This window comes from Dermochelys coriacea, chromosome 2, assembly GCF_009764565.3.
Source record: "Dermochelys coriacea isolate rDerCor1 chromosome 2, rDerCor1.pri.v4, whole genome shotgun sequence".
NCBI lineage: Eukaryota > Metazoa > Chordata > Testudines > Dermochelyidae > Dermochelys > Dermochelys coriacea.
The window spans coordinates 41972201-41984571 of NC_050069.1; the positions used below are offsets into that span (position 1 = coordinate 41972201).

General features: G+C 40.2%; 1 protein-coding gene across 1 annotated transcript in view; it reads right to left on the minus strand.

Moving 5' to 3' along the window:
• MTDH (metadherin) overlaps positions 1-12371 on the minus strand; it is a 49612-nt gene that overhangs the window by 16234 nt on the left and 21007 nt on the right. The window contains 7 exon segments of the mRNA XM_038390168.2: positions 2926-3012; positions 5458-5709; positions 8576-8644; positions 10111-10161; positions 10164-10280; position 10608; positions 10887-10970. Of these exon segments, the coding sequence (XP_038246096.2) occupies positions 2926-3012; positions 5458-5709; positions 8576-8644; positions 10111-10161; positions 10164-10280; position 10608; positions 10887-10970 (661 nt within the window).

The window sequence follows — 12371 nt, forward strand, 5'->3', positions numbered from 1 at the left end:
TTCAGGGCTTCAGCCAATTGTCTGCAGAGGTTGGGAAGGAATTTTTTCCTGATGCACAACTGGCTGGGTTTATTCTGCTCTGGTTTTCCCACCCCCATCTTTCTCTAAAGCGGAGATTGGCCAGAATGGGGAATGTGACACCAGATTGGGGAGATCAGTGCTTTGAGGTGGTACAGAGAATCTTGTTCATTAGATGCCTGACTGATATGTCTTGATCACACAATCAGGGTCAAACTGATTCATTTCGGACTCAAAATCTAGAAATTTCTCCCCAAGTGAGATTGGCAGAGACCTGGAGGGGGTTTATGGCTTCCTCTACAGCATGGAATATTGATTACCTTTTAATCTCATGTAATTAATTTCCTATCATAGCTGGAACTTTAGGAGAGATTTAAATCCCCGTAGTGGTAGCAATGCCTAATCTCTGTCTGTAGCCCAACAGTTTAATCTACTGAGAGTGAATATGTTTTAGTCCAACTAAAGTCATTGGGCTCCATATAGGAGTATTTGTGGGAAATTTAATATCCCGTGAGGTCCGACTACATCTAAAGGTACTTTCTGGCCTTAAATTCTATGAAATTAGATACTGGAGCACCTAACTCAGGTGTTGGAGTGCCAAAATACTGAGTGTAAAGAATATGGTGATGAAGCACTGAGGCACACACAACAGTGCCAGATAAGAGACATATCCAGGTGTAGACACACCTAAGTACAGCATAACCCTGTTTATCAGATCTAATTGAGACCAGGGCTAGATTGGATAATCAAAAATTCAGATAATCCAGAGAATGCGGGAGACTGAGGCTGCAGCACCGTCTACCGGCCGTAGGAAAGATCCCCACTTCCGGAGCTGTGCACACTGGTCGTTCAGTTAATACGAAGAGCCGGATAATGGAGGTCAGATAATCAGTGGAACAGTGAAAAAGGGAGGGGTGGGGGGGAAAGTGCCACAGAAAAGGTAGAAACACTAGAAAAAAAGATTTCAGAGTAGCAGCCGTGTTAGTCTGTATTCGCAAAAAGAAAAGGAGTACGTGTGGCACCTTAGAGACTAACAAATTTATTAGAGCATAAGCTTTCGTGAGCTACAGCTCACTTCATCGGATGCATTTGGTGGAAAAAACAGAGGAGAGATTTATATACACACACACAGAGAACATGAAACAATGGGTTTATCATACACACTGTAAGGAGAGTGATCACTTAAGATAAGCCATCATTAGCCTACCTGCTTGTCACCATGAAAGGTTTTCCTCCTTCCCCCCCCTGCTGTTGGTGATGGCTTATCTTAAGTGATCACTCTCCTTACAGTGTGTATGATAAACCCATTGTTTCATGTTCTCTGTGTGTGTGTATATAAATCTCTCCTCTGTTTTTTCCACCAAATGCATCCGATGAAGTGAGCTGTAGCTCACGAAAGCTTATGCTCTAATAAATTTGTTAGTCTCTAAGGTGCCACACGTACTCTTTTTTTTTTTTTTTAGAAAAAAAGAAATAGTCGAGATGCATCACAGAACTTTCACAAACACTTAATGCAACTGCTTCACAAAAAATGTAGGTAAATATGTCAAACTGACTGGAGGAATGGGTAAATAAATATGCAACAAAGGAACTCAGAACTGGAACGAGACAAAAGTGCAGTCTCCAACATGTCGCTTCTGCTTTGCTGACAGTCTTCTAGGAAGTGATGAAGTGTTTAGAAAGCAGTATTTATACTTGGCAGAGGTAGCATACAAGAGTTATTAGGAGGTCTAACTTGTAATCTTCTCTGCTACTGCACCTTTCTAGGGTAGAAAATACCTTAAGAATTAAGGGAGTTATTCCAGTCTCACACTAAGGAGCTAAAACATAGGATTTACAATCCTACATACATTTAGTCTGCAGAAGAGAAGAATGAGGGGGGATTTGATAGCTGCTTTCAACTACCTGAAAGGGGGTTTCAAAAAGGATGGCTCTAGACTGTTCTCAATGGTAGCAGATGACAGAACGAGGAGTAATGGTCTCAAGTTGCAATGGGGGAGGTTTAGATTGGATATTAGGAAAAACTTTTTCACTAAGAGGGTGGTGAAACACTGGAATGCGTTACCTAGGGAGGTGGTAGAATCTCCTTCCTTAGAGGTTTTTAAGGTCAGGCTTGACAAAGCCCTGGCTAGGATGATTTAACTGGGACTTGGTCCTGCTTTGAGCAGGGGGTTGGACTAGATGACCTTCTGGGGTCCCTTCCAACCCTGATATTCTATGATATATGGCATCTTTAGGAAATTACGTTTATGCTCCTTCATCAGAAGTCTGAAATTTACATCTACAGCAATGGCCAAGTGTTCCTAAACGCAGATTGTTTCTGATGAATGATAAGCAGATCAGGAAGGATCTGGAAAAGACATTGAGGCGACAATCTCATTTAGTCTAGCTTTGGGGTTTTTATTTATCATTTTGGAGAATGAGGTATTTATTCTAATTGCATAACACTTACATGTATAATACATACATAATTCTACGCTTAAAGATGTGGCAAGTTCTTTTTCTACAACTTAGGCTTAGTCTACACTAGCAATTTACATCGGTATAACTACGTTGCTCAGGGATGAGGAAAATCCACACCCCCTGAGCAACAGTAATACTGACCTAGCTTTCGATGTAGACAGTGCTATGCTGATGGGAGCGTTGACATAATTACTGCCTCCTGGGGAGGTGGATTATCTATGCCGATGAGAGAAGCCCTCCCATTGGCATACGTAGCGCCTTCATTGAAGCACTATAGCAGTGCAACTGCAGCCGTACTGCTGCAGCCTTTTAAGTGTAGACAAGCCCTCAGTCTTGAACGCACAAACTATAACATTTCTGCAGAATGATTATTGCCTATAATTTAAGTATAGTTAGGATGATCTATTTCCACTTGTAGAAAAAGCTTTGAAAAGTTTAACATACCAGAAATTGCAGGATTTAGTCCTAAGGAAGTGAAAGAAGCAGAATTTTGTTCAGAGGCCTTGATCCTTCCATCTACATTCCAGGCAGCTTGAAAAAAAAAAAAAAAGGTGGAGGCCTTGATCCTTCCATCTACATTCCAGGCAGCTTGAAAAAAAAAAAAAAGTGAAAAAGCTTGATAATGTCACACTTTATTTTGCCATGTTGAAGGCATCTAAAATCAGTTGTCTAAAGCTGTAGGAATAGGGTCAAAAAAATCAAAAGAAATTCCAACCACAAGACAAAGTCCCATCCTAGTAAGATATTACCTGTGGCTTTAAGTTTACTCTTGCTTACTGAGAACTATAAGACTAACTGGGTGAGGTAATATTTTTTACTTGGACCAGCTTCTGCTGGTGAAAGACAAGCTTTCAAGCTACACAGCACTCTTCTTCAGGCCTGGGAAAGGTACTCAGGGCAGGTCTAGCTTAAAATGCCTCAGTGGCTCAGCTTCTCCCATTAGCGTATTTAATCCACCTCTGCGAGACACCAGCAACATAGTTATACTGATTTAAGTTTAGATGTGGCCTCTGGGTCACAGGTAAATACAAGATGGAAAAGATTGTTTAGCATGATAACATATTCTAAGGCAGTGGTTCTCAACTGGAGGTCCGGGGCCCCTTAGGGAGCCGCAAGCAGGTTTCAGGGGGTCAGCCAAGGATGGCAGGCATTAGCATTGCTAGGGTCCAGGGCAGAAAGCCAAAGCGCTGCCACACAGGACTGCAGCCCAGGGTCCTGAGCCTCGCCACCTGGGTATGAAGCCGAAGCCTGAGCAACTTAGCTTTGTGGTGCTTCCTGTGGCATGGGGCCCTGGGTAATTGCCAGGGTGCTATCCCTTAATGCCGGCCGTGGCTTTTATATGCAGAAAAAGAGGAGTTGTGGCACAGCTGGGCCGTGGAGTTTCTAATAGCATGTTGTGGGGAGCCTCAGAAAGAAAATGGTCGAGAACCTCTATTCTAAGGAACAATTGAAGGTGAAATGGCCCGTTAACACCTCTGCAATCATAGAACAAAGTGGGGAGGGTTAGGGGTTACAGATTGTTGTAATAATCCAGTGTCTTTATTGAGACCATATTTTTAATGTCTAGCAAAATTATGAATTTAAGTTCCCAGGTTCATCTTTTGAAGGGCAGATATACACTTAAAATGCTGTATTAGAAGCTCTCCCAACAACATAATGCTCGCTACACAAGGGGTTAGGTCATTATAACTATGTCACTTATCCACCCCCAAGCGACACAATTATACCAATACAAGTCTGTAGTATACACCTGACCAAAGTTGTTGGCAGGTTTCCTTTGAGGACAAGGTCTGAGATGTCAAATATGAAGTGATCCTTTTATGAAAAGTGTTAGTCTACAGTGACAAGATGTTTTTGTCTTATATTTCTGTATGAGTTCATTTGAGAGCTTAGTGATTGTCTGGTTTCACCCACATAGTTGTTACTGGGGCATTTAATGCACTGGATGAGGTACACCACATGTGATAGGCATAGATCTTGAAAGATTTTGTGTTGGGAGGTGTTAATCATCGTGGCAGTGGAAATATGTCTGCAGGTTTTGCATCTGTTATGGCAGAGTCCGGTGCTGCTTTGAGTTGGCAGGGTCTGGTCTGTGGCGATTCTGATCATCAGTTTGGTAAGGATACGGGGGTTGTTTGAACACCAGAAAGGGGGGCTTAGGAAAGCTCTCTCTTTCAGGATGTTGTCCTCACTGAGTATGGATTGTAATTATTTAACTATACCCTATATAGGTTCCAGTATAGGTTGGTAGGTGACTATTAGAGGCATGGGGTGTTTCTGTATTGAAGCATTATCTCATCTCGCTCCATCAGCTTGCAATATCCAGCCAATTTTGAGAGGCTTGCTCCCCCGTGCCTTCCAAATTCAGACTTTTCTAAAAAATGCTTTTGCCATAGAGTTGCTCACTGGTGCTGAATTGCCTACAGTGTTTATTTCTTAGAAAAAGAGTCTTCAATATTTACCTCAAATACAAGTCTCAACAAATCCCAGTAAAGACAAACATTTAATGAACGTTAGTAAACAAATGTTTACATAAATGAAATTGGAATTTCTTTGTGATCAAGTTGAAAAATGCCTTGGATTCGGAATTCATTAGACACCACTTTAAAAAATATGAATGACTGAAAATAAAATATATCCACAGGGTTCTCAACCAAGTACTTCTACATTTTTACACTACATATTTTTAGTTCTACTTTGGGGTAGGGTAGGCAGTTTTCTACATGACTGTACAGAAAACACATTTCCCCATAATTAACCTGTAACAAATTAAATGTGTTACAAATATAAAATATAGCAGTTCAAAGCAGCTGAACCAGATTATTTTCCTAAACACCAGGACTCAATCATTAACCATGGAAATAACTTTATACTAAACAGCAACAAGATTAAAAACAATTGTCATTTTGTAAGAATCCTAGCATTGTTTTACCTTTACTAAAAGGTGCAAGAATGCTCGCATGGAGCAATACTTACCAATGCTAGGGAACAAAGTACGCTCTCCCCAGGACCTGCTCACAAGGGATACACTCCAGTCTTTTCCATTTCCACTAGCATCTCCAGTGTCCTGACCCCAAGCAGATGTCTCAGTCTTCCTCTTCCCTGCTGTAGTTGATGGAACAGATGTCCATTTCTCCTCACCTGCACTGATCTCTGAGGAGATTTTTCCAGACTTCTCATTCCAATTTCCTCCATTTACAGTAGGGCTTTCATTCAACCCTGAAGAAACTTAAAAAATAAAAACATGATTAAAAAAAGTAACTGGATGAAGAGCTAAAATATTACTTGAAAATAAAGAAATCAAGTTCATTATTGAATTTAGGTCAGGAACAACTAAATATTAGATACCAGAATCATATGTAGTTGCAAGACCGTTTTAACACAAGTTACGAATTGTTACAATAAATCTCTTAGCCTCTAAAAGAGGTGAACTTGTTAAGGCTGAAACATCTAAAGTTAGATCTACAGTACCACTCATGTTTCATATATTAACACTTCTATCATGTGTCCCTCACCTCTGCCTGTATGCTCCATTCCTGTGAAGAAACGGAAATGTTTTAACATTCTGCCTTCCTCCTGAAATGTTAGAGAACAGGATTCTATTTTTTTGCCCTTTTTTCCCCTCCCCCCCTTCCTGGCTAGTGGGCCTCTTGTATATCCTTTTTTGCTCCATGCCATTCTTTTGCTTCATTTTCTTCCTAGCGGAGGTGGCTAAACACTGCTCTCTCCAAAGTCAATCAATATCATTCTTTCAGGCAGCTTTTGGGGCACAAGAGACAGCAGTGCATAGTTCTAACAGGCCCAGGTGTAGAACTCTGATCCCAATATGGCAGTGTTGTGATATTTACATATTGCCATAAGCAAAAATGGCACTTTACAACAAAGTATGCTAAACAAATGAGAATCCTGGGTATTAAGTGTTTAGATTCTAACAAGGTTAGTTGCAAATCTATGAACCGGCCCAATTCTTGAGTATTTAAATACTCTTGCTTGCTCATAAGAATAAAACCAGTAAAGCAGAAACATCCTAACCTGCATGTACACAACTGAAAAGGAACTATATTCTGGATGAACTGCTGACAGCAGAAAAATGAACTTTTTAAACAATGCTGCAACACTGTTTGCGATCAAAAGAATACTGAAAAGGAATCAGAGTAGCAGCCATGTTAATCTGTATTCGCAAAAAGAAAAAAAAAAAGAGTACTTGTGGCACCTTAGAGACTAACAAATTTATCTGAGCATAAGCTTTCGTGAGCTACAGTTCGCTTCATTGGATGCATCCGATGAAACGAACTGTAGCTCACGAAAGCTTATGCTCAGATAAATTTGTTAGTCTCTAAGGTGCCACAAGTACTCTTTCTTTTTGAAAAAGGAATGAGAGAGGAGGGAGTACTGATGTCAGGAACCACTGCAGGAGCCAGGAGGGACATGCATGGAGAGCCAAAATAGGACATTGAGGCAGCTTCTCTACATGGGGCATGGAAGAGGGGCAGCTACTCTGTCTCTCTTGGTCCTCTGGTTCTGATGACTACTGCCCCTTCACTCTCATAGCTGGAGAAATAGGAGGCAACATCAGAAGGCTGTGCCTCCCTTCCTGTGCTCTTCGCTCCCTTAAACGGCTGCTACTTCCTGCCCACTATTTCTTGTCCCTCATACATTAAAAAAGGGGACCTCTAGCCCTGTCAAGAGCTGTGTCTCTGAGAAAAACAACAACATGTCATCTCCCTTGCCCCTTCCACCAGGGAAGCAGCAATTGAGAGAGCTGTGAGAAGCCCCTTCTGGAAGTTCAGAGCTGGATGGAGGAAGGTTTCCATTTTATTCAGCAAGTAAGCCTCGTGAAAAAAATCCCATATGAATAGTCAGGAGCTTTCCAAATTGAAAAGGGCAAATAAGTATTGGTCTCATCAAATCTGAAAACTTAGGGACAAATATTTCATGTTCTGCCCCTTAAACTTTGTTTTCTTCCCTGTCTAGTACAGCATAAAAATATCCACAGCTTTTTGAAATACCATAGCCCTGAAGATGACCACAGTCACTACTGCAACAGGCTGCCCTTCTGGAAAGCTATGGGTGCCAAGAAGGTGGACAGTAATGCATATAGTACAGAACCTTAATCAAATAATTTTTTATCCCATATATATCTTCTTCTCTAGCAGTGCTGCACAGCAGCAGCAGTTTGCTTGTGAAGCAAAGCTCTGAAGGATTGACAGCAACAGAACTGCTTTCTGCTGGATGACATTTCTTATAATTCAACATAATGTTGATCTGCCAAACTACATGGACTATATTTGGTCACAGCTACATCCTCCAGCTAGCTTCACATTCTCCTGTAAATGTAGTCAGTTATACTACAGACTTAAATAGTTACCATCGGGATTTGACAATGCCAAACAGTTTCCCAAATGTTCTTGGATCATCTTCTCTTACCAGAGAGACTAACTACATAAAATCTTGTGTTTGAGTGTTTAGGCTTCATTTGAGCCTAATTTTCAGAGAGTTGGGCTAAAATTATAGTAATTCCATGCACCAACAGGTATTTGCATGTGCAAAATCTACATATGCCCACTATTGTGGTATTTAGGTGTCAAATGACCTATTTGTGCCAAACTGCATATCAGATTTCCTTAGAATCAGGACCTGTGTGTCTAACTCAAAGCAAATATGTTGAGGCTTATATTTTAATTTATTTATTTACTTTAGGAAACTTGTTAACTTGAGAAAGTGAACACTGTTAAGGCTAGTCTGGGCAGTCCCCAAATATTGTTCCAAGACACGCATGTTTGTGGTTTACTCAGTAGTCATTTTTATACTAGGTATAAACAGTAAAAATTCTAGGTACAGTACAGCAATATTAGAGTAACTAGGGGTAAAGAGTCCGTATAGCCAATGTACGGTTATTGAGAAATAACTGTACAATGATTGTGCAAATCAGACACCCACAACTGAAGAGCAAGCAATTGCATAACTGAGAAAAAAGTTCTAAATCATGAACTGCACAGCATCCTGCTCTCTGACCAGGTGGAGTTCTAGTTCTGTATTAGGAAACTATTACTCAATTAACGTTAGCATGCACACTAGTCATAAATCCTTTTACCTTGCTGAATTGTTGAATCTCCCTTTGCAGATTTAGAGCTGCTAACTTGAACATTCAGAATTGTATCACCTGATTAAAGAGAAAGTCTTTACAAACCATTGTACATCTCATTACATGCATCTATAGTAAGTATTTGTTACCAAGTGTCAAATTATACTTCAGATCAGCTCTTGAACAATCATTAACAGGCAAAAATATCTACATCCTAAACCAAAGGAGAAATTTGCAAATACAGCAAGTTTTTAGACACCATCTTAAAACCAAAAATATGGGCATTTAACCTCAAAGGCTATTTGATTTATAGCCAGTTTAGATACCTAAATTTAATCAAGGAACCCTAATCAGCTTTTAATTCAGTTTAAGAAAGAGTTAATTTGAAAGGAGCCCAGCTGTTTTTCCAGTGCCCATGAGTGCCATGTCCAGACCATGGAAGAGGTCATTTCATTGCAAACCCTCCACTAGCCTCTTCCAGACATTACTACAAAAGGAAACAGCTGTTTCTACATTTTACCTAACCCAGGCAGCACCGTAGATGCAGCTGAACTCCTTTCAAATTAACTTGGTGCAAGGTGACATCTGAGAATTGATGGTGCACTACACACTGCCATGGTCCCTGCTCAGATTAATGACTGCTGTAATCTATGTCCATAAAGATCACAATACAATTACAGTCAACATTTCTTGAAGTTGCTTGGCTGCCTTACTTCCTACATGACTGCAGTGAAAAAGTGAAAACAACTGACATAGTACTTAAGGGCAATGACAGTGCATTCAGTCAGGATGGAAACAAACTCTGATCAAAGAAGAACAGGATCTGAGGCATCAACGATTTAAGGAGTCGAAGTCAGAATGTGAATGTAATGTAGCAAACACTAGAGAGCACCTAGGCTCAAGCTTTCTGCTGCTATGTCAAACACTTGATGCATTGTTTCTTGTTTAATTAGGCACTCAGTGCATCAACAGTACCAGACTGCCTAGAGGAAATCTGTTATCTAGTTGGCTAAAAAAGTTGATGCCCTTCCGCTCTTCTTGTGAGGCTGGGGAAACTGATGAAACTGTGGTACCATCAGTTATACAAACAATGCCCAAACAAAGTGGAACTGGCATGGGGGGAAAAAGAAAAAAAAAGTTTGTGTTTCAGTTTAATAGGAAACAAACTGACCGGGAAGGGAAAAGGGTGAGAAGAGGTTTGCTCAAAAACCATTGGGATCTGTCAAAAAAAAAATCAGGATGATCTGTGAAACAAGGAAAACCTTCCCCAATACAGTCTGAAAAGAACACAGATAATGGTGGAAAGGGGCCAGTCTAGGTACCGATTGAGGGATGCTTCATAGTTCCAAGAGGCACAAGGCTTTATAGTTCTCACTTTGCTCCAGCTGAAAGCACGACCCAAGCTTCTGTTAAATGCTGTTTTTCTTTTTCCTTCACCCTTTACTTAAATCCACACAAAGTATTACAATATCCTCCTCCTTATTCTAATGCATTTCTAAAGTGAACACTGCTTACTTTTCAGTTTTTCTTTCTCAACATCATACCTTTATTTTTTCTGGGACCAAGTGGAAAAGATAGAGTAGGTATTTTTTTCATGCTACTGTAACTTTTTTCCCTCCCCGGATTTGGTTTCTATTGGACCCAGCATCAGTCAGTCACCTTGTCACGCTTACCTGCTGCCTTTTCTCACGTTCTGATTTTATTTCCCAAGCTCCTAAAATATTCCCATAAATCAAAATGGCATTAAGTGAATACTACAATGGTAATAATCACCCACACAATGTAACTACCAAGTTTTTCTTTTTAAGAGTTAGTAATTAATCGATTGAAACCAACAGGTAAAGGTGAGACAACGGTAAGATGACTGAACGTTTACATGTTAGAATTTGAACGGCATGCTTGAAAGTCAGTATCTCCTTTTCCAGATGTGAAAGTAGTAGTATTTTGTTTTTTACAACCACTCAACACCCTGACCCACAACACTTCAGGTCGATCAAAATGTAGGCTGATTGCCTCGATGAACATTTTCGTATTTGTCAACCCTTATATCAGCATTCACAGATCAAATTGCCAAACCCCATTTCTGAAGCTACTTTTTCCTTTAACTTTTCTGTCCAATCCTGGATTTTTCATATTTCAGCATGCAAACACTTTTATCTAAGAACATTTCACCAGGTAGTCTTACCCCTACCTTCCCCCATATCCAATTTAAGATTAGACATCAGCTAATTAATTTGTTACATATTATTTAAGCACGTAATCTTATCTCTGTTGAGCTTTTTAGCCTACTGCATTGCCTTATCAATGCTGTTCTTAGTACCTTCATCTGCTTCTTACCACTCAGACGTGACAGGTCCTGAACTGTTTTAGCATCTCCCTTTGATTTCTTTTTATTCTTTTTTGACTAAACTAAAAAGCAAAATTCCGTCTTGTTATTAAAGAGACTAAATGTTTTATTACAGGTATTAAGAATATATTGTTTATACAAATGTAGAATTTAAAGATATTTAATAATTAGAATGGAAAATCTACTTTGCACTATTACCCTATTTTTAGTTTCCAAGTAGTGGCTTTGAAACATTCTTCTGTATGAAGAGCGGAGGGGGGAAGAATTGTTTTTTTGCTCTAAATTTTTTATATTTACATAGAGCAAAAGCCCCCAACCATTGCTGACAAAATCTTGAATGACAAAGACTGGAGGAATGGCAAGTGAGGATAGGCCAGTCATACAGATCAATCTGGACTGCTTGTAAGACGACCCATTAAAACAAAATGCATTTTAATATGCAGTTAAATGCAAAGTTTTACACCAGAAAAAGGAGTGCAGGCCCTACCTCACAAATGGGGGACTGTATCCTGGAACACCCTGATTTAGGGGTCACGTGCATAGCAACTCAAAATGGGCTCCCGTGTAACCAGTGACCAAAAGGTCTAACACTTTCTCAGATAACCACACAAGGGACATAGTCAGCAGAAGCAGAAAAGTGATTTTACTTCTGATATGGCATTAGTGAGACCGATACTGGAATCCCGTGCATCTTCTGTCCCTCATTTTAAATGTTGCAAAAATTGGACCATCAGGAAGGAGCACAAATGATTCAAGGGCTGGAGAAAATGCTTTACAGTGAGAGACTTAAAGAGCACAGTGATTAGTTGGTCAAAGAAGACAGAGGTCATTTGATTACGTCTAAGTACCTTCACTGGGAGAAAATGACACGTACTAAAGGGCTCTAATCACAGAGAAACACATAACAGGAACCAACTACTGGAAGCTGAAGCCAGACAAATTCAAATTAGAAAGCAGACACAATTTTATTTTTTTTTGGAACACTTACTCCTGGGGTCATTCTGCAAAATAAAATTCTGCACACAATATTTTAAAAATCTGCAAATTTTATTTTTCAGAACACTACGTAAATCACACCAGTTTCAATTATTTTGGGAATTTATTTCAAAATACCTGTCAGCAAGTATGTCTGTCTGTAACAATACAGACATACACAAAAATTCCCCCAGGAATAGATTTAAAGAAACCCCTATGACAACCTAGTTCCTGTTTCTCTGCCTCCTCCCCCCTGCAGAGCCCAGCCGGAGGGGCAGACACCCACAACTCCTCCCCTCAGGGCCAAGCCAAGGTGCTCCTCCAGCTAATACACCCAAAACCCCTCCCCTCCAGAGTCCAGCAGTGGGATTCCCCTTGCCCAGATACACACAAATCTCCCCCCCAGAGCCCAGGCATCCAGAGGGAAAAAAGAAACTCCATGCAAGCCTGTCTCCTTCCCTCAGGGCATGCTAGGAACTGCAG